At 33.7% G+C, this 21,673-nt stretch overlaps 6 protein-coding genes across 11 annotated transcripts in view; 2 read left to right on the forward strand and 4 right to left on the reverse strand.

The window, feature by feature from the left end:
* Positions 1-270: 270 nt before the first annotated feature.
* scat (VPS54 subunit of GARP complex scat) lies at positions 271-7,073 on the reverse strand. 2 transcript variants are annotated; one of them, XM_066299085.1, is made up of 8 exons: positions 6,586-7,073; positions 6,339-6,524; positions 5,888-6,095; positions 5,394-5,555; positions 5,086-5,334; positions 4,608-5,028; positions 3,896-4,556; positions 271-1,844 (listed from the first exon to the last, which is right to left on the reverse strand). In XM_066299085.1, exons 1-8 carry the CDS (start codon positions 6,958-6,960, stop codon positions 1,635-1,637), a joined length of 2,472 nt encoding a protein of 823 aa, XP_066155182.1. In that variant the 5' UTR covers positions 6,961-7,073; the 3' UTR covers positions 271-1,634. The 2 variants fall into 2 exon arrangements, with proteins under 2 accessions (XP_066155182.1, XP_066155183.1); XM_066299086.1 differs by having other exon boundaries at positions 1,635-1,844; positions 4,362-4,556.
* A 216-nt stretch (positions 7,074-7,289) lies between these two features.
* Positions 7,290-9,584, forward strand: LOC136348354 (DNA ligase 1-like). Its single transcript, XM_066299129.1, has one exon. It carries the CDS (start codon positions 7,572-7,574, stop codon positions 8,901-8,903), a length of 1,332 nt encoding a protein of 443 aa, XP_066155226.1. The 5' UTR covers positions 7,290-7,571; the 3' UTR covers positions 8,904-9,584.
* On the reverse strand, positions 9,152-13,336 carry Nlp (Nucleoplasmin). 2 transcript variants are annotated; one of them, XM_066299139.1, is made up of 6 exons: positions 13,176-13,336; positions 12,894-13,025; positions 12,686-12,835; positions 11,783-11,901; positions 11,241-11,306; positions 9,152-9,712 (listed from the first exon to the last, which is right to left on the reverse strand). In XM_066299139.1, exons 1-6 carry the CDS (start codon positions 13,195-13,197, stop codon positions 9,608-9,610), a joined length of 594 nt encoding a protein of 197 aa, XP_066155236.1. In that variant the 5' UTR covers positions 13,198-13,336; the 3' UTR covers positions 9,152-9,607. The 2 variants fall into 2 exon arrangements, with proteins under 2 accessions (XP_066155236.1, XP_066155237.1); XM_066299140.1 differs by lacking the exon at positions 11,241-11,306.
* Positions 13,337-13,703: 367 nt separating this feature from the next.
* LOC136348359 (lymphokine-activated killer T-cell-originated protein kinase) lies at positions 13,704-14,952 on the forward strand. The gene is made up of 3 exons (XM_066299133.1): positions 13,704-13,953; positions 14,043-14,600; positions 14,651-14,952. The coding sequence occupies exons 1-3, from the start codon at positions 13,839-13,841 to the stop codon at positions 14,950-14,952; spliced, it is 975 nt and encodes a 324-aa protein (XP_066155230.1). The 5' UTR covers positions 13,704-13,838.
* Positions 14,953-14,972: 20 nt separating this feature from the next.
* Sil1 (Sil1 nucleotide exchange factor) lies at positions 14,973-16,615 on the reverse strand. The gene is made up of 2 exons (XM_066299131.1): positions 16,238-16,615; positions 14,973-16,181 (listed from the first exon to the last, which is right to left on the reverse strand). The coding sequence occupies exons 1-2, from the start codon at positions 16,380-16,382 to the stop codon at positions 15,028-15,030; spliced, it is 1,299 nt and encodes a 432-aa protein (XP_066155228.1). The 5' UTR covers positions 16,383-16,615; the 3' UTR covers positions 14,973-15,027.
* A 2,229-nt stretch (positions 16,616-18,844) lies between these two features.
* The window catches only part of baz (bazooka), a 42,126-nt gene continuing 39,297 nt past the window's right edge, over positions 18,845-21,673 (reverse strand). For all 4 annotated transcript variants that reach the window (XM_066299083.1, XM_066299084.1, XM_066299082.1 and 1 more), the window contains 4 exons: positions 21,336-21,619; positions 20,968-21,051; positions 19,608-19,971; positions 18,845-19,542 (listed from right to left, as the gene is read on the reverse strand). In XM_066299083.1, coding sequence (XP_066155180.1) covers positions 19,537-19,542; positions 19,608-19,971; positions 20,968-21,051; positions 21,336-21,619 — 738 coding nt within the window. In that variant the 3' untranslated portion in view covers positions 18,845-19,536. The remainder of the gene's footprint in view (positions 19,543-19,607; positions 19,972-20,967; positions 21,052-21,335; positions 21,620-21,673) is intronic.

Below are 21,673 nucleotides of genomic sequence, written 5' to 3' on the forward strand. Positions count from 1 at the left end.
ATACGTCACCATAGATCAACACCACACAGTCGTTGCCTTTATGATAAAGTGGAATTTCGATTCTAAATTTTGGAAATTGCTGCTTTTTGTACTGATTTCCTCTTCACAGTATTTTGAAGCTCGTCGTTTTTTTCTCCTCCTCTTTTTTCACGTTGTACTATGGCTTGCATATTCAAAGAAACTTCCGAAGATCTGTTTCTTTTTAGACTGATCACTCAGAAGGAAATTGACGAATCAATAGTTAGGATAAATCAAACCATGTTACTGTGATAGAGTAAATTGCTTATATTAATATAAATCAACGAAACATAACAAAAAAAAAAAAACAAACGGTTTTAAAAAATCTCAAATCTCAATCTCTATGAATAATTGAAAATTTCTTTGCATTAAACACAAAAAAAAAACCAGATGAAATCTTAATATTAGCCTGATTAAATAGTCGGGAACATCCATATTGACAATACATGACAAGCAGTTAAAGTGTCTACTAAAGAAATCGGTCATGACCAGTTGATAACCAAATTATATATAAAAATTGTCATATTTTTAATTTTAATGATTATTTAATGGGTACAATCAAAGCTACCTATATTTAATAAGCTGTAAACCTTGATGTCAGTGTTGATTTGACTCATTTTACCACACATTTGCTATATCAAGTGATTAAAAAACGGACGGTGCCACCGAAAACAAGCATTTTTGTTCCTGTATAAATAACGTGCATTGGCAGCAGTCAAATTTGACACATGTGGGAGTTTGGAAACTTAAAAAATGCCAAACTTCTGTAGACACATGCTGAATAACTTCTCTTCATCAAATAGATGACATTTGTCAAATTAGTTTTACTTCTATGGAAAAATTTGAGTACCATCATTGTCCGTTATTTATACTAGAACAAAAAAGTTTATTTCAATGCCACCGACCAATTTTTGATAGGTTGGAACAGCTATAAAGATAATAATTGCATCAAGGGGAGGTTTTAAGACACAATTTATTGAGACGGATATTTGTGTAAAATTGTTCCATAGTTAGTATTTTCTAAAAAAAAACTGTCACCTATATCATTCAAATATACATTCAATAAGTTATGTCATAACCTCCCCTCAATCGTATCCTTCCTCTCTTATCAATCGTGTAAATCAAGGTCGATGTGGTTCTTCATGGCTTGTCAAATATAAGCAGTTTTAGTGTAATATTTCATATAAGCCAAATATCTTTTTTTAGGATAATACTGATGAGTCAACTATCATATTTCTTTACTACCGATTAAATCGATTCAATTTAGGACCTGAATGCAGTATCAGCGGGCAAGATTCCCCTTGAAATTAATAAAAGCTAGTTTTAAAGATTTTCTCTTAGAATATTTTTGTCTTATTACAAATCTAAGAAAATGCCTATTTCCGAAGAAAGGCCATTTATATAAATATCCTTATTACTTACATTACATGGCATATTCATATCATGAAAACAATTATTATTTAAACCGTTTGCAACAGGTTATTAAAACATTTCTATAATCTCGGCTCTCTTTTTTAATATACCGATCACCGTATAAAATTTAGAGCCCTAAAAAGTACACATTATAAATCTAAATTAACCCCAAGCAACACTTGAATTTTCCTAAACATCCATCATTATCTGTCCCAAATATCGTCCATGGCCTTATCGCTAACGAATTTCTCAGGCAAAACATTCAGCATTTTCACAGTCTGTAAGTAAAATATAATTTCAGTAGTAACTACGCCATGCTGCGGCCCCCCGTCACTTTGAATGTTCATCTTCAAAATCTGCTCTCGTATTCGGGTTTTGAAGCTCTTATGAATTTCTTGGTAAATATCGCTAACCTGGAAAACAGAAGTATTGAAAGTAGCAAAATTCTATTTTCCATACATTGACTGGATTCAGCGGAGTCAACAGTTGTTGAGGATGTTGGGATTTCTATGCTATGCTATCATTCAAATACGAACAGTTGCGAAACTATTGCACAACTGTTAACTCTGCTGAATATGGCCATTATAGATGAATCATTGACCATGATGGAAGCATAATAAATAATGCTACAATATTATATTTATGTCTACCTCAATACTTTACAGAGTAAAAAATACAATCTATATTATATCCGTGACCGTTCGTTTGATTCAATTAACTCTATATAGAAAATCCGTTGCTGCGATTTCGGGGTTTGCATTAGTCCGAAAAACTCGCTTTCAACGTAAACACTATTTAGAGCCTTACGAAATAAACAAAACTACAATTCGTCACCTAATAGTCCATTAATATGTCATCATTTCACTATTAAATACTTTGATATAGCTTCTTTCTTATGATTGCATTAGTCTTCGATTAACTATTAATTAATAATGGTTTTGTTGTACAGTTTATCCAAGATGAGGCCGTCCAGCATGGATATCTGACGCTAACGACATGAAGCAAAGAATTTTCTATAATAAGTTGTTTTATAATCGATAGAAAACTTACCAGAGTCGTATTTAAAACAAAGTCGATAATTATTCTTAATAAAAGATATGCCACAGAACGAATCCAAAAATATGTTGTTGAAGCCCATAAAAAAATGCAATGAAAAAATAGCTTTAGTTTATATCTATCTCTTATTTAAGCTCCGGAAAAAATAAAAGAAAAAATAGAAAAATTCAGTTTTTTCCAAAATAATCATGAAATCAAAAATAATGTTACAAATCTGTTTCCACCATGAAATTACCTTCTTGAAGTAAAAAGTTTGTTCCACTTAAGTATCCTTATTTTGGACTTACTGTATAATAAACGATGTGTCAAAGATAAGCATGTATCATATTAACTTTCCATATTTCCTACATTTAAAAATATTAAAACTGAAATACATTTATTATTTCGTATCGCGTATCATGTTGCCCTATGACTGTACCTTTGCCCAAGGCGAGCTATAAATTTTTTGGATGTTTTGAACCGATACCATTTCTTAGACGATTCAGTCGAAAGTTACCACGGCGGTAAAAAGATATTTGTAATATAAAATAAAATATTTATCGAGATAATCGGGTGATTTCGTTGTTTCGAAGACACGTGAGATACGTTACTAATGTAGCAGACATTTAGTTAGTGATAATGGGTGTCGTGTGGGTGACATTTAGTGAGAAAAACATAATTGGAAAAACTTAGTTGGAAGGTATCATACTTAAGATATTTACAGGTAAGTTTTACTCAAAACCAAAAATCAAAAGTCATTTTATGGATCTGTTTCCATCGTAAAATGACTCCCTCAAATGTGCGACTTTTCTCCCATTTAAGTAAATATCTGTCTATTGCCTTTTACGACGTCCCTATCCAAGATAAAGACATCCTTATCTTGAAGGCATTGTATAGCTAAAATAATTTTATAGATTAGCGACTAAACGGCGGTGGCAACCTCGAGGAATATTTGACGATTTTTTGATAAATCATGTAAAAATTCTTGTTTTTGAAATGATAAATAGTATTTAAGAAGATCACTACTACACCTCTGAATCAATAGATTAAGAACTAAAAAAAATTTGCTTAATCAACGACATTGACCCACGCCACTGGAGAACGCAATGAATTTTCGTTTTCCTTCACATTAACCATGTAATGATTCTGCTTTGTGCATTAGAAAAAAAGCAGTTATTTAGAGAATTAAAATTAAAATAAACAGGAAAATTAAAATGCACATAGTTTGCGTCCCTTTTTTATATTTCTCATGGTTCTGTTATTGTCTATGACAAATATTAAAGGAGTTTGCTATTATGATGACTCATCCTGTATAAACAAAGTCATGGGAAACTCAGTTATTTTGCAAAAGAAGCAATTATTAATGCTTAATTAACCTTCTTTTGCTAAAATGAGAACGTCATTCTCAAAACAAGTTTATGTATCTCACCTGCTCTTCTGGTAACACTGAACTCACAGCTTCATGCAACTTTGTCACTTGTCTTGAGATATTTCTAAACTGCTTACTGGGGACTGGAGGTTTGGCCTCCCATTCAGCCAGTTGCTCTCCCACTAAAGTATTAATTATAGACAAAACCTTAGACTCCAACTGTTGAATATGATGACCAATATCCTGTTCGACTGTATCAAACGCTTTGAAGGTGTCTCCAGTTAGAGTTTGGAAGATATTTCGTACATGAGGAATCATCCAGAGCACCAATTGTAAAGATCTGGATGCTAAGGCTAGATTCGTACTAGTGATTGTTTTAAGACCCGCAGTCCGCAATGCGCCCGCACCCAAAACAAGTTGACAAGATTTCGAGTTAAACGTCCGTAAAAGGTCGGCTAAATTTTTTCCTATTACCGGCGATAAGAGTTGCAAATCGTACGCGCACACACAATATTCAGATACTAACTGGATTAAAATTAATACTGTTCCTATAGTAACGTATTCCTGGGAGCTGATTCTTAAAGCAGGCAAGGGCTTGTTTACATATTTTGTATTAATATTTTCTTCGGAGGGCGAGCCTGGAAGTGATTGCACTACTTCGCCTAATGCGAGTTTATCTACTAACACTTGTATTTCCATGGGCACATCTGCTGATTTCCACCTGAAAATTAATTACAGTGAAAGTGAAATTAAAACATTACATTTGAATAACCTTTCAGCGTCTAAAAGCATAGATAGCTTATTTTTCCTCTGCTGATTGAATTTGTGAACATAGTTCCCGGCTTGGATCTTAAAAGCTGCTTTCAAATTTGCACTCTGTTTGCCGCAAATTTTCTCACATAGACACGTAAATTCCTCGACTATTTTTGCCAAATCGGCCACTTGATGCGCAGTTATCGCATTTTTATCACTCTGAGTACTGACTAGTACAGCTAAACGCTCATTGCAATAATCACAGACTGAGGTAATTAAGACTTTAAGTTTGATTATGACTTGAACATGGTCTTCTTGAGACTGAAAATGATCTAAAGTGTCTTTAGAAGCCATACTGAGTGTGCCTTTTAAACCACTGCTGACATCGCAAGTTTCCTTTATGACATCATGAACAGCTTTGACTCGGAACATCAATTTACCTGCAAAAAACCACTATATATATACCCCCACCTTGGTCAATTGACAAACATACGCACCCAAAGCATCGCTTCCTAGTTTCAACACTTTTAACCAATGTGCCGAATCCATGGAAGGAGCAACTTCTCCTGATCCAGTTAACTCATTTAATTCGTCCTCGGCATCTGCTAACTGTTCTATCATCAACTGTTTCAGTAAAGCCTGCGCGGCTGTTACTGCTTCCTGTTTGTAGGTTTCTAAGAACTGTAGGTCATTTTGTCTCAAGAGCCCTGCTACAAGACTCACAAGTCTTTCTGGTTCTAATACTCCTGAATTTATAATAATCATTCAATCTCAATTCTGATTACATTGACTTACAATTACTAACCCTCATCAGAATTCAAAGGTCTGTGTAAATCTGCGGCAGCATATCGCTCAAATTCTGTATTCAGCATTTTATCTATTAGCTTGGACATTTCTTTTAGCTGAGATGGTAAATGTCGTAAGCTAGTTACTCCTGCTAGTTCCTTTGCAAGAACTTCTTGTGTACCTTAAAATAAAATTGAAAATATTAAATGAAACAGTCAAACTTGCTAGTTAAAACATTAGTTTGGCTTCTTGTTCTTCCATTATATTCATTTTTTAAGTTAAACACATTCTCAATATATCAAAATTTCGTTTAAAAAATTAAAATTTATTAATTTCTGCAAAATTGCACGAAACCTTTGAATAACATTTTTTTACACATTTTTAAATGAACAGGTGCAATACATAGTAGATCATCAAATAACTAAAAAAATACTATTTTTTTTATTTATTTCCTGGTAACAGGATACCCCACTTTAAAATTCCCCTACGCATATCACACATTTTGGTCCCTACCTTCAATTAATTCTAAAGCACCCACATAATCAGAAGAACTCAACAATAACTGTAGCATTGGCTGAGTCTGTAATACTGTTGCCATTAGTTTTAACTTGTCTACTAGGGATATGTGATTCCTTTTGGATCTAGCAAATGCTAGCAGTCTTAAAGTGTCCAAAGTAAGACATTTGTCAACTTTTTGTACTGTAGACCGTAGACACCTAACCTGGAACCAAAGAAGTAATATATAAGAGTCATGGAGTCAAAAAAGCAATTAAATCATAAAGTGAGATATTTTAATTATCATTATATTATGGCACTAAACTTTTAGATGTTTTTTATTGCTCAAATTAGGTGATGATTGGCTAAAATCATTTTGAAAGGATTAATAAAATCTTTATTACAATTACTTGATCAATTAAAAAAGAACTGCGAAAGTTGGTGTCATCTTAACTAGGTCAATTTTTACCTCTTTAGTTGCTACCCCCATTTGTTCCATAATGGTATCATGTGAGGTCATGGCATGAAAAAATGCTCCAGACTTCTGAGAAACTTGTTTAGCTATTTGCTCTTCAACTATATCCAAATAATGACTAAGTTCATCTTGCACATCATTTTCGGACTTCGAGTCATTTTCAAATACCTGACTGAAGAGCTAGTAAAGATAATGTAACAAATTAGTTAGCTGTAACTATTATATTTAGCTAAATACACACCTTAGGATCATTTAAATTGAAACTATTTTGTAAATAGATACTAGGAATCACACTCAGCTTATCCTGAAAACTGGAGACATCACTACTAATAACAGGTTTCCCATCGAGTTTTCCATTTTCTTCAGGTCTAAGCTGACTAAATCTCTGGTGTCGTTTCAATCTTTTCCCATATTTCCGCAAGTAATGGTCAAAATGGGCATAAGTAATTTCAGGTAAATAAGGACTCTTCTCAATCACAGTCTTCTCCACAAACGAATCACCCCAAGTTCTGGTGAAAAAGTTGGACTGTTTACCTTTGTTGGGGTCGTTTAGGACTGCCGGTAAAAATTGCGAGGCTTTGTAAACGGTCCACGGCTCATCCTGCTCGTTACTCATGTTATTAATTGTGCTACCTTTGTATACAGGGATGAAATTGTTTTATTTTTGCAAACATTCTGCTTGAATATTTCTGAAGAATCAAATAATTTGTTAATTGCCTCAGCTGATAAGTTGACACGTTGGAGTGACAACCTGGGACATTTTTTTTTATCGTCGTAAAATCCTATTGGCTGATTAAAATTTAGTTTGATGAGTAAGAATTTGTCCACAATCTGACAATGGTGTATAATAATATGTATAAGAGAAAAAGGTATAAAGCAACAAAAGAGTATAGGTGCAGCGTTGCCATATTTCAGAAGAAGGTTTCTTTCGAAATACAAATGAACTATCGAATAATCCTTCGTGCCGGGATGATTTCTCTAGCCTCAAAACAGTACTTTGGGTTTAAAGTTTTAATTGAAGTTAACAGTATTTGTTGCGGCAAACAAAAGCAGCTTTAATCCTTAAGTAATTTATTCTTAGTTTAATTGTTACGTCTTACAAAATTCTTCATAAATCAATTATACCTGCTTAACAGGTGATACAACACCCTATCCTGGAAATCCGAGGTCAATCCCTTAGTCTTTCCCCTATTTCTGCAATAAGTAAGAATCTTATTAATTGAGAGAATGTCAACTCCTGAAGGACCCCCCAAAAATTATATAGCAAAAGGAATAAACAAAAGCTTGCTTACCCCATGTAGAAGAGTAGGACTCTCTCGGTCCAAGAAAACACCTATGGGTCTCTCGAGCCTAAGCAAGCAAGACACTTCAACTACACTCAAGAATAAAGAGACACATATGCTAAATTTGCAAGAGATCACTGATACGCCAATAAAACCCCACTTAGTGGATCCCCAAATTGAAAAAAAGCATGAAACACCTGAATCTAATAAAGAAATTATGAAAGATACCATGGAGTTCAAAGCTAATGAAGAATCTAATGTTACCACTGCAAAACCTACATCGCACCTAAAGGAAAAAAAATTAATTTCAGTTAAGAAAAAAAATATACATAAAAAGGTTAAAAGAGAACATGAAGTCAATAAGGAGGAAATTGAAACTTTTCTTGAAGGTGAACTAAAACAGAAACTAGATAACAGAAAAAATGTAAGGACTGTTGAAGACTCTGATTGTGAAGACAACATGGTAAATCAAAAATTAAAACTCTCAGAAAAAAGTTCTTTAATATGTTCTAAAATAACTACCAAAGACAAACCAATTTTGAGACATTTGAATAGTAACTTGAGTGATGAATGCTTAGTTAGTGCAAGAAAAAAGAGGAAATTTTTGGACAGTGATAATAGAAATGCCAACAAATCATTAACTAGGTTTACCACTGAAGAATATTTAACTGAGTATTCGAGAAGTCCTCAGTCATTTACAAAGAATATAGAATTAGAAAATGACAATTTGGTTAGATCTATGATAAGTAGCACAATAAATAAGAATATAAAGAAAGAGTATGTTGCTATAAATTGTCCTTTAATTTCATCCACGAGTGACAATACTAACGAGACTCAAGTTTCAACTAAAAAAATTAAGAGAGAGCCTAATATAAGAACAAAAATTTCCTGTGACACAAAACAAAAAAGCGAAGAATCGCAAAAACAAATTTATTCAAAATTTGACACTGAAGAAAGTGATGATGATATGTTTACTCCGTCGCCACAAAGTTATCAAAACCAGAAAGAAAATTTATTGAAACGAATTATCGAATTAAAGGATATTATAAAAAAGAAGGAGGAAACTTTAGAGAAGATGAAACGTGTTCAAATATATAAGGATAAACATTGTCTAACGGAAGTTAAGAAATCAACAGATGTTTGGAAGATAGCGTGCGAGAATAGTCTCAAAGATTTGCACTTAAAAATGCAGGAACATGGGCCTATAGAGATGAACAGCTTAATAAAGAAAATAGGGATTCCGGATTATATTGTAAAAGAGCTGAAGTTGGATTAATTCAGCTTTAATTTTTCTTATGGCAGTACAATATAATATTTAAGTTGTACATAACTCATTTTTGCAAGACCTGAATATACTTTTCCATTAAATGCATGTTATCTTTGTTTAAAACTAAGGTTCCCTTAGCATTGAAAACAATCCAAAGACCAGGGCTACTTGCTTAAAGGGGCAATTCACTAAAACCAGTACTTTCTGTTGTAAATGATTATAATTATGCAGAACTTAAAACAAAAGAAAACCAAATCTTAGAAAAAACTATTTTAATGAGATTATTATTTACAACAGGAGAATAAGTCTCCTTTGGATAATAAATCCTCGAGACTGTCTACCTTTTGAATTTAAAATGTCAATTTTACGTGTAAAAACTTTCATTTAAACTTACATTATTGGGTGGTTAAATGAGAAATAGCAGCGGCAATATGAAAAATATTCTAAATTATAGGTGATTATTAAAAAAAAAACCTCCCAGTAGGCGGTGAGTCATAAACGCGGAGCGTTGATTAAGCGTATTTACCATAATGTATGAGCGTATTAACATATGAACAACAGATCATCAGATGAATTTATCCAAGACATGACTGACATTTCAACGCCTCCTTGAGTGAGGCTTTAACAACCACCCTTTTTTTATACCACGAAAGTAACGTACAAATTCCGAACATAAAATGTAAAACCTAATACTAAGACATGGAACTGAATACTTATTTTTTAGGTTTGGCGTTATTCTTTACAGGAGTCTTTCCCTTATTTACATTGTTTGTTTTGGCTTTCTTCGATTTGGGCTCCTCATCATCTTCTTCTTCTTCCTATAAATTAAAAAAAAAAACAGTATTTTAGTTTATAGCATGTACTTGCAAGCTGATAGTAGATTCAGATAAGTTTCATAAAGCAACCCATTGACCAATGGCTTTATGAAATTTTAGTAATAGTTTAATAAAAATAATAAACAATTACAATTATTCCCCATTTTTACAGTGCATCTATGAAGATGAAGAGATACACACTGTACCACGTAAAGCAAATGGTTGACTCATAACTGAATCATAATGCTATTTCTCACGAACGTTGTTGTATGCGTTAATAGAAAAATAAGCCTGTCTTTACTCGCATCGCACATGCACTGTAAAACTGGCACATGGGACCAATCCACCTGGTAACGCCTCTTTTTGCCTGATCCCATAATTCTTGCTATTTAAATTGAGTGTACATATAGTTTTGGGCCTGGCTAATCCGTGAATTGTCATTTAGATTTTCCCACACCATTTAGTTATTCTCAAAACAATTCACCATTTTTCTTTCCCAATCTTGGTAAACCCGAGATCGTGGAAATGTATATCACGAAATCACGCAAATTTCAACGATTCGAATAATATAGATAATAAAATATCCTAGCATTTGTTTCCTGAACAGGTGCTTAATTTTTAAATTTTGCCTAAATTATTTATTAATTAAGCAGATATTTCACTCTAGTCAACAACCAACAATTTAGCTTTGAGACTATCAACGTACATCTTAAATCATCCTAGTTCGCATATTTATTGGACAGTCTTAATGTAACCAGACACCAATAAATAATTTAACAGTCATAAAATATAAAACTACTTTCCTCATCATTTGTGATTAGTACAATAATGAAAAAGTAGCTACACTGCATGCATGTGCCTACTTGATACAACAGTGACTGAAGGATTAAAAACACAGTTGTATAATCTCTATATAGGCCTAACTTTTTGCAAAAATAGCAACCACAAATGACGTACTTACAAGGGCTTAAAATGCGTGTATTTCACATACAAAAATTATAGCATATATTTCTCGTGTATAATAGGCAGGTCTACGGTTTTTTTTACTTATTGTAGAAAATTGTAGTCACACAATCACGTGTAAAATATTAAAATTTAATGAATCAAAATAGAAAAAACACAGTTATTTTTCAAATAAATTAAAAATGAGAATGCCAAAAAATAATTTAAGTCTTAAGTGGCATCTTGCGGGGCGGTTAGCGTTTTGACATTACGCAGCGCATCTGACTATTTGGAACCATGAGTAGTTTGCAGTAAAAAGCACAAAACATATTTTTCCTATAGGACACTTTATGATTCCAAGAGACTTTCTACATGTAATTATATGACTATTTGTAACAATATTATCATCTTAAAATATAATTTATTTTGTGGACCTCCCTATTTTTTTTTATTTATTGCTATTCAACTTGGGGCTGATGAATTACACAACTGGGTTGAAAGGTACTACAAGCAAATAGCTATGAGTTATGATATTAAGACTATCGATAGTGTGATAGACTGGGGAATGAATATAAAAAATGTTACTTGCCAGTTTCCTAGCTATGAAATTCCCGAGCTTCTTCCCAAGCTTATGTTCTAGGGAGTTTCCTAGAAACTGACAATTACAGTCAGACAACATTAATGCCATATCAGAAAATGGTTATATTCTTAACGTTATAAAGGAACTTCATGGGTTCATGAAGCAGGCATCCAGTGGATAGATGTGACTTTATAAGCCATGATTTCGAAATTGCATGAAAACTCATAACCAGAATAAAGGTACCCCAAAAATCTAAAGTTAATTATATTATCACAAATCAAGCTGCGTTACAGCATACACTTGTAGATGAAATAATGTTTTTTCACAATTTGGTGCCTTATTATTACACCCTAAGAAACTTTCTAAAGCAACCACCCTCTAAGTGGTTTTCTAAAAAGTTCTAATTAAGAAGTTGATAAGAAGCTCCTACTGGCAAACTGTCACTTGCCTTAAAACTAAAAGTGCATTTAAATTACATGAACAATGATGAGGAAAATAGAAAAAATCTTAAAGTAATCCCTGTATAAAAATTTGAACAAAAATATACTTACTGCTCCCTCTTCACCTTCTTCATCTTCAATCATTTCTTCTTCCATCTCATCCATTTCATCAAACTCTTCAATAGGTCCACCAATTAGATGATGACCTATGATATGAACTGGTCCATTTCCTGATCCAAAAAGAAAATATCAACATAAGAACTAAAGTTATCCTTAAAGACTTTCTATTCATCCACAACATTCACAGTACATCAATATTTATACTGAGATATACAAAGGAACATATCTAACTTATGACTTACAGTTTTATGTAAGGTAATATAAAATTAAGGTAATGTATGAGGCATGCTGTGTAACCTTCATTATATGTTAAGCTTTTTACATTATTATTATATTGTATACCTTCCGTTAGACAAACTTATAAATGTGGAATTAAAAAATTCAAGTATCAAAAGTGATTTATAGGTTGACACAACATCAGAAAACAACACAACCTTTTTTATAAAACTTAATCTATTAATTTTATTTCATTATATAGCTATCATTTGGTTACAGCATTACTAGTGATTACACATTAGATTATGCTTCCTATCAATCGTTTAATTTTGTTTGAGGTTTAGGCCATTATTCATATCTTCTTTTTATTGCATGGTGTTTGTCATAAAGTTTTACCTTATTATGGAAAGAAACACCTTTTAATTAGCCTGATGCAATGCCGCACTATGTGAAGTTTGTGTAGTAAGCACATATTCTAAAAGTCGTACATTTCTCATGGTATGCTTGTGTTGCCCTGAGCCAACTTATAAATACAGCTTTATGTCCTAATTATAATATTGTGCTTTAATCCTTGTTTGTGTTTTCAAATGTCTAAATAATTTCTGAGTTTAAAGTTTTAAAAAGTTATTAAAAATGTGTATAAATAAAGTATCACAATCACGAAATTGCAAGACTCACCCTGAATTAAGGTAAACGTAACTGGAGGGTCTGGGAATGAAAGATCCAACAACACTTGATTATTTGGGCCTCCTGCTTTCAAAGTCGCAATTGGAATTTTAACTGAGTCTTTCCAGGTCATCGCTTCTACTTGTATCACATTAACTTCACCTAAAATTCAAAATGCAACGGTCATAATCACGAGAATAAAATGACTTCACTGTATCACCTTCCGTCGCTTCGGCCCCTAAGAGAGCCTGTTTAATTATAAGCTTGTGGCCTCCTTGGTAATCTTCAGCACCGGCCCCTTTTGCTTCAGGGTCCCAAACTTCATTTGTGTTCTTGCCTTTTAAAGTCAGAGCTAAAAAACAGATAAACGATTAGAAAACAGAACATAGAAAATGGCGCCAAATGCCGGCTTTGGCACAGCCTCAAACAAACGAAATCGGCGATGGGTGACAAAAATATAGTCGCCCTTGTCGAGAATATTCAATTTAAAAACGGTACGTACCGAAGAAATATTCATCTGCCATTTTAATTTGTGGATGAAAATGAATTTAATTTTCTGCACGTGAAAAATCTGAGTGAAGCCGGCTGTTGAGGACAGAACAGCAAAAGAACGCTCAACCCCAATTCGACGCTTTATCTTGAATGAAAAATAAAATAAATGAACTATGGAGGCGAGCATCACAACTGTCAGAATTAACGTCAGACTGACGTCAACTCTAATAACTTAATCTATTGACCGCTAGAGGTCGGCAAAAAGGATCACTCCTCAGGCTTTTTAAAGGAGGATTAAAAACGAATTGCCGAAGGTTATAGATGCAGATTATCATTATCATTAATTATTATAAATAGTATTCAAAATTATGTACTAAATTTCGCTTCCGTTATTAAAAAAATTATAAATACTTTCAGGCAGGGCAAGTAGAGTGCATTCGCAGACCTCAGTTTGTGACATCTGAGAAAACCGTTGAATGATGATTTGACATTACGTCGTATTTGATTTGAATTAAATTTTCTGTATTTTGGTTTATTTATGTCTATTGTTTAATAACAGTTAAAAGCTGCAAACATTAAAATCCTTATTTTCCCACGGGTTTCTATCTTATTCTAAGCATATTTAGTTAGAGTTGTCCTAGGACTGTTTAAGTTACGATTTAGGCAGCGAAGTATGTCACAAGTAAATTTAGAACAATTCTGTACCCCCAAGAAACCCGACAAGAAATTAATAAATAAGATCAAAATACCACCATCACCTTACATGAAGAAAATCGGATATGGAACAGGTAGGGAGATATTCATAGAGCATATACCTTACCATTTACAAAATTGAAATATCTATGTGGATATTTATTACTTTCTAATGGCTTTATAGGAATAGCAGTCTATGAACTTCAGCGTTCTCCAGCTTTCAACAAATTCCGATCACCATGGGCAATAAAAAAACTTATCACCCGCAAACTGGAGAATAACCTAATAAAAACTCGCTTAAAAAATGAGGCTGAAATACTGCGAACATTGGTTCATCCTAATATAATTGGCTTTCGAGTTTTCCTTGAGCAAAAAAATGGTAACAGTTTGCTGGCAATGGAAGAGTGCAACAGCTGTCTTGGAGACTTAATTGAGGATAGAAGTGACAATGAGAAAGTTCCATTTGCAGCAAAAACTATAATAAAAGTAGCTGGAGATGTTACACAAGCATTGTCATATCTACACAACACAGCCTTAATAATTCATGGCGATTTAAAATCATATAATGTCCTGGTGAAAGGAGATTTTGAAATATGTAAACTTTGTGATTTTGGAGTGTACCTGCCAGTAACCAAAGATGGGAATGTAGACAAAGAAAAGGCACCTAGAGCTGAATATGAAGGAACTCGGTCATGGTGTGCTCCAGAAATTCTGGGCTATACTCAGGATATTACAACCAAAGGTAGGCACTAGATCTTCAAGGACAATAAAAACAATTAAAATTTGTTTTAGCTGATATTTATAGTTTTGGATTGATTCTGTGGGAAATGATAGCCTTGTGTCCACCAGTTACTGAGGAATTAGCAGATAATTTAAGTAAATGTGCAGAACTAGATAGAGAAATGTTGAATGATCTCTTAGAGACAATGAGTACTCGTCAAAGACCAGCAATACCTGAAAATGCTGAGTTAAGTGAGGAATATAAATTAATATTGGAAATCTATTACTGTTGTACTGATGAGGACAAAAAAAACAGACCTCCTGCATTGGATTTAGCAGTATTATTTCACAATATACAAAACTCACAAGGGTAAATTTTAATGATACAGCTATAAACGAGAAAATAAATATATTTTTAATAAGTTTTTCAATAAAGGGTTCAGTCTTATTTATAGCTCTTCTTTCCATTTTTCCTTTTTGATAGTATTTCCCATAGTTTCAAGGAGACTCAATGTTAAATTTTCTAAATAATGGAAATAATTTTCTGTGTAGTTTTCTTCAGTATTTACTTCTCTTAAAAGCAGGTATTCCTGGTGCAATTTCGAAATTAGTTCTCTATTATAAGAATGCTTGCATTTATGAGAGAGTGATGCCATTGCCAGTAAACACTTCTCTATTGAATCAAAGTCATTTATATCAACAACTACCAGATCACGTAACAGTTCATTTAAAAAACTACACCAATTCAAATCATACAAAGCACTCTCAATATCCATAAATTCATGATGCTCAAAATTAGCATTGTCTTCCTGCCTTTCCACAATGAGATCATTTAAAAGAGTCACAATATTCAATTTAAGTTTTACAGAATCTTCACTCACAAATAGTTCAGTAAATATTTTTAATCCTCCAATTTCTATAAATTTGTTTTGTGCATATGGGAATGTCCTAAGAGTGCAGCTAAGAGCTGTCAAAGCACTTTTTTTCACACTCTCTGCTTTCTCTAAATTTAAAATCCTCAAAAGAGTAATTATGCCACCTGTTTCCAAAATGTGTACTTTCACTTTTGGGTTGTTTTGTGCTAAAGCCGAGAACAGTTTCAGGGATTCCTGCTTTATTTGAGCGCTGGTTGAATTCAATTCCTTATAGATGATTTTAGTAAAACCACCCATTTTATAAAACTCATTTCCATTATCAATTTGATGACTCAAAAATTTCATGTTGTGTAAGATATCCAGTACCACATTTTCATCTCTACTTTTCTTTTTTTCCTGCTCTTCATATTTATGGAATAGTTCTTGTAATAGTTCTATGTCACTCTTTGGGGAAAGATTAATTTCATCCAATTCCTGTTTAATCTCATCGAGAGAGCGAAATTGTTTTGGCATGTCTTTTTCTGGATTTTTCTTATCTACACTTTTCAGTAGTTGTTCTAAGTCATCAGTGTTAGTTCGATCGCTTAAATCATTACTCTCTTCTACTAATGTAAATCCTTTTGCATCCTGTTCATGCTGCAATTGATCTGTCTCAGAGATGGTTTTAGCCTCCTTTTTTCCAGTGGAAAGGTTAATTCTATAGTGAAGACCTGAGGGAACTTTTTGGCCTAAAAATTGCAAATATAAATATCAGGTGATCACTTGATATCATAGAGGTACTTACCAGGTTTAATTTCTTTCCATTCATTTGTCGCAACAAATTGTTCATCCTTTTGCGTTTGTTTCTTCTCATGTTGGTTACTGATTGGTGATACTTCAAAGGAAGCTAATAATATTATGGCTATTGTGACTCGTGTTTGAAAACTCATTGTAATGTTTGCTTTAGTAATCCAATACAATATGTATTACTTAACAAATTTCCGCAAATCTTCCAAAGTGGCTGTTTAAAGACTAAAATATGGTCTTCAAACTCTTGCGGCATCCAAGTAAAAATGTATAAACATTCGTTTTATTATTTGTAAGGTTATGTGTGATTGGATTGGTACATGCAACTTTCTTTGATCAGATAACGTCCACCAAATGAGCAAGAAACCAAAATATAGTTAAAACTACACTGACTTTCAAAAAAACCGCAACACCAAGAAGAACACATCGTACACGTTTGAAGTTCTGGCATTACGTTGGGTAATAGATGAAAACGATCAAAATATCAAAAGAAAATTATTGTGAATAAGTGAACAAATTTAATAATAATTTAATAATGGGTGGTATCTCCTCTTAAATTAACACATTCCTGTAAGCGACGTGGCATTCTTAGAATTAAATTCCTGTGGTATCGTATCCCAGGCAATCTGCACCTGCTCGCGGAGTTCATCTATGGTCTCTGGAGGGCGAGCTACACGTTGTAGTCTCCGACCCATTATATCCCATACATGCTCTATTGGGGACAAATCTGGAGACCGAGCTGGCCAAGGCAAAGTATCCAAATTTTCAGCTTCCAAATACCTCAAAGTATCGTTGGCTACATGTGGTCGCGCATTATCTTGTTGAAATGTGCTTCCAGGATGGTCGTGCATGTGTGGTACAAGAACCGGTTCTAAGACACTATTAATGTACCTCTTAGCATTTAATCTATCATAAATGAAAACAAGAGGAGATCGACTACCATACTGGATGTCACCCCAAACCATGACACCTGGTGTTAAACCAGAATGACGCCTTTCCAAAAAGTCCAAATTTAATCGCTCTCCTCTGCGCCTTCTAACACGTAACCGTCGACCAGATCGCCATAAACAAAATCGGCTCTCATTACTGGACACGATTCTTCTCCACTCATCCACCCATTGCCCTCCAGACGACACCACTCCAGTCGGGCCACCCTGTGGTTTCGTGATAATGGAAGCCGACCCATAGATCGATATGAATTTAGTCCAAAACTTCGAATTCTGCGATACATCTTACTAAGGGAGACCCTTCGATTTAGGGTGGCTACCCAGGTAGGACCAAGAGACGGAATTGTTTGAAACGGGGCGCCTGTCGCTAAACGACGAAGTCGCCGGTCTTCGCGTCGGTTCGTCATTCTTGGACGGCCACTACCACGATGACGATTTACTGACCCTTCGTTTGACCAATCTCTCCAAGCTCTTAGCACTGTTGATGCGTTTCGATCCAATCTACGTGCAATTTCGCGGCAAGGTAAACCTGCCTCATGCATACCAACAATTCTTCCCCTTTCGAAGGGAATTAGCTGCCGATAAACTGCATTTTAGCGTACACGAGGCATTTTGCACTACCACACATTCAATATGGTACTAACGATAGTACCTTCATCGCTATCCGCCTGTAAAAAAATTTGCAAAAAGAACGATCGTCACAGATAAAAAAGTAAAGAAAAACTTCATATCGCATTAAAATACGAACTTGAAATTTTTATCATTTTTTTTTCTTTAGAAGTCTAAAATCATACCAAAATTTCAAATACATACAATGCGTTTTTCTTGGTGTTGCGGTTTTTTTGAAAGTCAGTGTATTTACTTTTATAGTGTATTCCTTATTTCAAGGAATTAATAAGACATGTTTCTAATATTACAGAAATGTTCCGTTCAGCCAGACATAAATATCTCAAAATGCCCGATTTTCGGGCATAACTTCTGTGCTAAAACTCTCAATTACACAGCAACTGTTATTTTTAATTTCTATAAATTCTAGCGCGTCATGCCACACGAAAAAGATTTATTTTTAAGACTATCGGAAATCCTGTATTAACGTAAATTTTTTGTAAATAGTGGTGCTAGCAAGTACTTTTTAGCATTTTCTTGCCTTGAATCATGTACTGATGCACTTATTTGGACTGAAATAATACATTATTTTTGAGAGAACCACCCACAATTTATACGAATTGATAGATTGGGTATCAAAGTACTTGGGGAAAATGAAGCTTAGTATTCAGCCACGTCACTCGATAAGGTTAGAAATTATGTAATTATTATTTTGTCCAGAAAAGGGTACAGTGGCCACATAAGAAAAAAAAAAAAAAAAGTCGAAATCAAAAAATCTGCGTTGAATTAATTGTTACAATATCGAATCCTAATAAAGGATATCAATGTATTTAATGTTGGTTTTTCGCGGTTTTTGTTACGAAGATTGACGTGTAGATTTGTTGTTTCACAAACAATTAAATCGACAACACTCTGTTCAAAGAAAAAATTATTAATGTCTCATGATGTTTCCTAAATGATACGTTCAATATTCGATTTAATTTTTAAAAATGTAAGCGGTACTTAATTAGGGAGAATCAATTTAATGGCACTGGGAAAAATACGATAAAAAATCTCTTAAAATAAAACGCGTTTTTGTATTGTATAAGAATATTTTGTTGATTTACGATGAATCGTAAAGACTCGATTATATACACTATAAAATTATACACTTTTTTTAGTTATTTACACATGATAAAAATGTAATACAGGAAGTAAAATATCGTACCTATCTTATTTACATAGGCACGTATATACATCAAAAATATTAAAAAAGTTATGGCAAAAGCCTAAAAATATAATTAAATCGATGAGCACATCATTTTGCTTAAAAAATTATACAATTTGTAAGGAAAATGGAATGAATAGAATTAGGTACTTGATATACCACAACTGCTTTTCAACATAATACTTCTTAGCTTTAATTAGTCAATACAATCACATTTTTAATTCAAATTAAAAATCAAAATACGCTTAATCGAAAATTGGATCAAAAGCTTTTGTTTAGATCCTCACAACGCCACCAAATTAATTCCACAGAAATTCAAGACATTAGTAAAATAGTGCAGGTCCTAACATAGTTTTTAAAAACACTGGTATTTGTTACCAGGACAAAATTTTTATTGCTTCAAATACGTTAGACCCTCCCTAGATTGTCATGGAAAAATGTCTTGACTAGGATACTGTTGACGTTGATACGGAAACATTGAAATGGACCCTAGATAAAGTTGTCAGCATGCACATTAATAAATCCATTCTTGGTTAATCAATACTGTAAATAAAAATCGTCCTTAATTAAAATCAGTTCTGTGTAAACCAAAATTGAACTAATCATACTTTCGTCCCGTTCTTCTGATGGTCCCCTATAGTGACCTGCGTCACAAAGGGGCCCCTGTGAGGTTGAGACCCCTGTCTACCCATCACATTATTACTCCTAGGGTTAACTTGTTGCCTACTTTGTTGATTTGTTAGGTTTGGCCGGGAATTTGAATTGATGTCCTGATGGGCATAAACGTTAATATTATGGGAAATAGGTGGTTGATTGGAATTTGGGTTGGAATGTATTTGCGGAGTTATTTGACGTATTTGTCGGCTATTTAAAACTGATTGGACGGTTTCGTACTCGTAATAGTTCGATGCGGGACGAAGTTGATTTTCCGGCTTTGGCTGGCGCTGAGAGTGGTACTGGTGTTGCTTCCGACTGAAAACATTTAGATACAATTTTAGGTAGTGCCTTTACAAACGTGGTCAAAGAAAAAAGAACCTTACAGTTTTCAAATAAGTAAATGCAAGTACGGGAATTATGTTTACTAGGTTTCTTTATTCAGCAGTTTTAATAAAACAGATAATCATCTACTTATGCATCTTTTTTTACAAACTGTACTATACAGGATAGTCAAAATTCAAGGCTCATATTTGGTAGTACTTTGGAAAAGATAGTAATCGAGGAAAAATTTTTGAATAAAATGGTAATATCAATATTTGAGAATAGCATTTTATTCAGACACAAACTGCACCATTTTGGTGCTTATTACGGCCGTCCAGAGGTCAATGATAAGCCTTAAATTCCGGCCACTCTGTACCTAGCACTTCCTACTGGCACGCATAGTGTCCTAAGAAGTAAACCTGCATAGGAAAGCAAGCTTAACAGATGGACACTAATTTGTTAAATCGGGACTACACAGATTACTACGTTAGAGGAATTCTCATGCGTTTCTACTACATATCTAGGACGAACGAATATCTTTAAATGCTTTAAAGATTATATTTTTTATTGCTATATATTTGGAAGTAGTAGTAGAAAATACAGCAATGGAAATCGAGATTGAAGCGAATCATGAAAACGTCGAGTTCTACAAATGCACACATTCACTGAGGAAACACCAGCAGAATCCTCGTTTCAAAATAAAGCCTAAACACAACTAAACAAGGTGTCCCACACTTGATGAAATACATTTTATAAAAATTTATAGATTATTTGGTAAACTTTTATATATTATACCCAAATTGTATGCTTGTAGCTTAATCTATACCAATCTACCATCAATGAAAAAGCAACACACGCCAAACAATATTAAGATAGTTGTTAAGAAGCAATACAAAACCATCACCAGGGGGAATCAAATCTAAATAATCAATCGAAAGTGCGTTATGATCTATGCACACAACTCCAATAGAAAATCACTGTGGTGCGTACCTCTCTTCCTCCACCTTTAACCTTTGCTGTTGTACCTGCAGACGCATCTGCACTATCTGACTGTCAGACAACGACTCTTTGCGGCTACGAGAAACAATACACATATATGGTAACGGTTTCGGGTTAGAACATAATCGCAAACATACTTTTTATGCAGACATAAAACAGTTGAATAAATAACAAACAGAAGCTGTTTGCCCGTTAAATAGGAAATATATTATTTAGAGACAAATTTAAATACCTAGAGATCGGAAGATAAGGGAAAATTTCAGGTGTGGCTCCCCTGTCATGCAGTCATGTTAGGCACAGTATTTCATACAATATCCATTCAAACATTTTAAACATTACACGTTAATATTAATCATTACCTAATGTGCATTTGAAGTTCGTTGTAATTGACGTGGTGGGTGAAAGCAGGCACTCCCGCAGTTTGTTCAGTTATCCCCGATCTACTACCTGGTCGTCCGAATTCACCATACTGAGATTCTCTATTTTGGTTTTGTGGTTGTCGGTCATAAAGACTGTCTCTGTCATCTGACAAGAAATAAGTATGTCTATGTTGCCGTTGTCGTACGAAATCGCGATCATTCCGCCTGTGATCGGAGCTTTGTCTGTATTTTACCGGTGGAATGATAGTATTTTCAGGAATGACCTATTAAAGAATAATTTGTAGTAGATATTAATAATGGTTTGCATGGTTTGTGTA

This window comes from Euwallacea fornicatus, chromosome 32, assembly GCF_040115645.1.
Source record: "Euwallacea fornicatus isolate EFF26 chromosome 32, ASM4011564v1, whole genome shotgun sequence".
NCBI classification, from domain to species: domain Eukaryota; kingdom Metazoa; phylum Arthropoda; class Insecta; order Coleoptera; family Curculionidae; genus Euwallacea; species Euwallacea fornicatus.